Genomic DNA, 4666 nt, shown 5'->3' with positions numbered 1-4666 from the left:
CTCTATTTGATTATGTTTATCCTCAGTTATTTATACGAATTCAAACATTGAGCTTTAATAAGTTGTACTTATGCATAATTACTTGTAATCTTGAATTTTAAGTAATATACATCAATATACAGTACTTTATGCATAACAAAAATATATCGATATTCGTATCAAATTAACTATTTAAAATTCCTCATTTTTTTGTGTAATTTTTTAATTCAATTTTTTTATTATATTGTGTTTATCTGGAGTTAGTTACACGAATTCAGATATGTGATGGAATCGGATAGGGACTTAGGGATGAACGAGTTTAAGAGTTTTAAGAGTTTTTAAAAATTGTAGCTAAATGCTTTATAATATAGTATAGATAAAGCAGTAAAAGTTAAAATCAACTCCAAAAACTTCTCTATTTTAAAATTTTCATCATTAATTATATTAAATATTCTATAAATTTATGATTTCAATACATTTTATATTTTTTTATATAAAATGATTTTACTTCAACACCGTCACTGAAACGAATAAAAAACTCATTTTTCTCTCCTCTCGTTAGAGTTTTAGAAAATTTCTATATCGAGAGTTTTCTTTGTTATTTTCTCTATTTTAAAGAATAAGTTAGGGAAACCATGAAAGCATTATAAAAAACAAAAATTAAGTTGATTTTATTTATTTTATAAAAACCGTTAGAAATGCTCTAAATAAACTATCTTATAAACTACTTTTATTCATTCTTATTTATTTATATGTTAAGCTCAAAAAACTAAATACTTATACTTACCAAACATGTACTAAAAATTTCTGAACTTATTACATTTAGCCCCTTAACTTGTTATGTATTATCATTAAATTCAAATCATTTTGACATTTATTTTTATGGTGTTTAAAAACTGATTATGAAATGATCATTATTATTATTTTACCGATTTTTCGCTACTTTGTTTGACCAAAAAATAGTCCTTATATTTCATTAGGGTGTTTTAGATTGCTTATAAAAACAATTTATTGACTTATTCCGGTATGACACCGGTAATAAACATTTTTAAGTGTTTGAATAAACAGCTTATATCAATGTCAAACCAATAATAAAAAGTTTTTAAAGAAGCTAAACTATTTTAACTTAATAAATTCATAAAGACTTTTATAAAAAAATATATAAATTATTTTAAATAAGCAGAAATGCATGGTTCAAAAATATGCACACATTATTCACTTTTTTGAAGTCAACTATCCTCCAGATGCATGCATCAATATTATCACAATTACGTGTTCTGCTACTATTCACTAATAATTAGTTGCTTGGCTTGAAGCTCTTCAATCAGCTCATTCATATTCCGACATGATGAACCACCGTCTTCCACCGCCTTCATGGCGGCCTGACTTATCTCTTCCACTTTCTTCCTCATCTCCTTCCCTTTTTCACCTTCCATTAACTCCCTCACCCTTTTCTCCAATTCTTCCCACTTGACAAAACCATTCAAACTCCCATCACATGTCTCCACCCTCGACCCTATCTCCATTTCCTCCACCACAAATTTCGCATTCAGAGGCTGCTCCGCCATCAACGGCCATGCTACAATCGGCACCGCCGCACATATACTCTCCAACACCGAGTTCCATCCACAATGACTCACAAACCCCTTCACACTCTCATGCTTCAATATCTCTCTTTGATTCACCCATTCTCGAACCACAATCCCCCTCCCCTTCACTCTCTCCTCGAATCCATCATCAAACGTGCTTTTGTTTCCTCTAACTACCCAAAAGAAATTGACTTCAGATCTTTCTAGTCCGATTTTGATCTCTTCGATTTGTTCCATGGATATCTCGGCTTGTGACCCAAATGCCACATATAAGACCGGACTTCCAAGTTGAAGTTTTTCATCCAGCCAAACCATCCATGATGGTTTTTGTGCGGACAAAGTGTTTGGTTCCACCATTTCTTGACTAAAACAGAAAGGACCGACGCACCATGATTTTGGTGGAAAGTTTGAGTTCCAGAAATCTGTGTAAACTGGTTCGAGCTCGAAGAAACTGTTGGTAACCAAACCATAGCTTTTTCTGGTTGCAAGTATCTGCTCCATCACCCATTCAGCTAAAGGGTTTTTGCTATCATTATTTCTGTTAAACCCATCACCGAAATCGATTCTGGCCACCTTCATCCATGGGAATTCAGGGACGGTGACTTGGTCGGTGTCGGATTTGCCGTCGAAGAGATTAGGGTTGTTGGATATGAGCGCAGAAAGGGTGACGGAGAAGTTGCTCATGCCATAGTAGACTAGCCGTGGGATATTGAATTTGTTAGCTGAATCGAGTGTCCAGCCGAAGAAGCCGTCGGTGACCATGAAGGTGACGGGAGTTTGCAGGGACTGAAGGGCTTGTTCGAAGTGGGGTTCGATTAGTTTTGTGGAGGAGACGAATGGGAGGAAGAGGGACATGGAAGGGAGTTTGTCAGTGCTCTCGACGCCGGAGGGGACGCCGGGGATGTTTTGAGGGAAGGGGAGGGAGATGATGGTGGTGGGTGTGTCGGAGAGAGTGGCGGAGACGAAAGGGTGGTTGGCAGGAGTGGTGAAGAGAGTGACGGTGGCGTTACGGCGGAGGAAGAGACGGGCTAGTTGGAGGACTGGGATGGTGTGGCCTTTGGCCATGAAGGGAAACAAAACCACGTGAAGAGAGGAGGCCATGACCAGAAGCAATTAAAATTTCTGGCAGTTAATTGTGTTCAGATCCCTTTGCCACAATTCTTATTTAAATGGAAGGTCTACGAAGATTCCCACACGTTGCTAATCAGATTAAATACTTTAACCTTAAAATGCTTACCAACGATTTCAACGTGATGAGTAAATCACAATTTTACTCCTCGGTTTTTACGCTGATATTGGCGGTTGTGGACTCGCTTCAATCCAAGTGCTTTTTGTTTTGCATTTTAGTGTTTTTTTCCTTGATTGGAAGGTTCTCCTCCCTCCTTATTAAAAAAAAAACGATTTAATTTTGTCTATGTTTTATGATTATTACAAAATAGTTAAATAAAACATATTTTTTTTCTTATTTTGTTTTAAAAAATAAGATTAAATAAAACATATTGATATCAATTTACATATTCTACTCGTAAATAATATATACACAAAATGTTCCCTCCTTGAATAACCGTTGTTCTCTCTCACTCTCCGATCTTTGCCATGACCATTTGAAAAAGCTTAATTGGAAAGAGATTGAAAAAACCAAGGTGAAAAATGTTGATAGAAAAAAAAAATGTTTCGGTGATGATGGTGGTTGTGACAGTAGGTATGGAGAATATGGTGGTGGTGCCAATCGAATTAGGAGATGATTGTAGAGGGGTTCGCCTTCTTGCAAAATTGTTGCCGCCCACATCTCGATTTCATCCATTGTGATTGGATTTAACCTAAAGCAACAATCAACTTCTAGAGGGGTATTTATCGAATTACACGTTTCGATTTAGATATTTTTTTGGGCTTTCTCACCATCTCTCTCTCTCCCTCAAATAAGATACATGAAACTTCTATATGATGATCGCCACTAATTAAAGGGGATGGGGTTCGTTCCGCTTTTGGAAATGGATAGATGTCTTGAGATGAAAATGAATTCTTGTTACATTGCCATTAATGGAAAAGAAAATGTAAAGAAAAGGTTAATTTAGGTTCGAGGAAAAAAGTGCACTTTGTTATGGGTTGGAAAGGGAGAGCTCGCTAGGTTGGGAAGGTCGACATATAAATTTACATTTATTATACATGTATTTACTTGAAGTATTTTAGATTTTATATAGGCATGAAGTTGCTCAATATTTCTTAGTGCATACGTTTTGAATAACGCCTTTGGTAAAAAAAGATATAATAACCATAACTTTTTAAGTCTTAATGCATAAGACGTATATTTACTTTCTCGTAAATATATATCTTTAAAGAATTTTTTAAATTGTTTACCTAAATCTTTTATAAAAAAATATCTATTATTAGATTATTTATCATATATCAAAATTGCTTCTTGAAAAATATTTGTTTATGATATATTGGTAATTATTAATAGCTTTAAAATAAAATACAAGTATAATCTGCCAAAATTGAAATAAATAATTATTGGTATCTTCAAAATAAAATACAAGTATATTCTGCCAAAATTGAAAAACATGTCGATAAGGGGGAAATTGGACCACTGGTTTCCTTCTAGAATTAGTAGTACCTCTTCCATTTTCTCATGGTTCCTTCTCTTTTTGATTTTGATTTTGATTTTATTTTAATGTTGTTTTTCAAAAAGAAAATACACGATTATCATTTTACTTTTTAGTTATTTATCTCATATAATAATAAAATAAAACATAAAATTAATTCGTGAATGTTTGATTGACATTGAATTATTTGAATTATACCGACAATCAATTCAGACGTGTTTGACTGGCTAGTGCTACTTAATAGCCACCTTAATTGATCAACCAATGGGAATGTCATTTTACTCGTGTAATTTCCCTAGGAGAGTGCTAATGGCACCCCTTAATAGAGGTGTTGAATGCATTAGAATTTGTAAGAACTTTATTTTTCATCAATTGTCAAATCTCATCAATAATATATTATATTTTATTATTATATATTATTCATTGTATATCAATATTATTTTAAGTTATATTATAAATATTATATATACATATATACGATACAGCTGGTCATAT

At 33.5% G+C, this 4666-nt stretch overlaps 1 protein-coding gene across 1 annotated transcript; it reads right to left on the bottom strand.

The window, feature by feature from the left end:
- Positions 1-1156: 1156 nt before the first annotated feature.
- LOC112520929 (UDP-glycosyltransferase 90A1-like) lies at positions 1157-2872 on the bottom strand. The gene has a single exon (XM_025129555.1). The coding sequence runs from the start codon at positions 2667-2669 to the stop codon at positions 1263-1265; it is 1407 nt and encodes a 468-aa protein (XP_024985323.1). The 5' UTR covers positions 2670-2872; the 3' UTR covers positions 1157-1262.
- Between the last annotated feature and the right edge of the window lie 1794 nt (positions 2873-4666).

This window comes from Cynara cardunculus (assembly GCF_001531365.2).
Source record: "Cynara cardunculus var. scolymus isolate 2C chromosome LG 1, CcrdV1, whole genome shotgun sequence".
Taxonomy (NCBI): Eukaryota; Viridiplantae; Streptophyta; class Magnoliopsida; order Asterales; family Asteraceae; genus Cynara; species Cynara cardunculus.
This window is presented reverse-complemented; position numbering and strand designations above follow the sequence as displayed.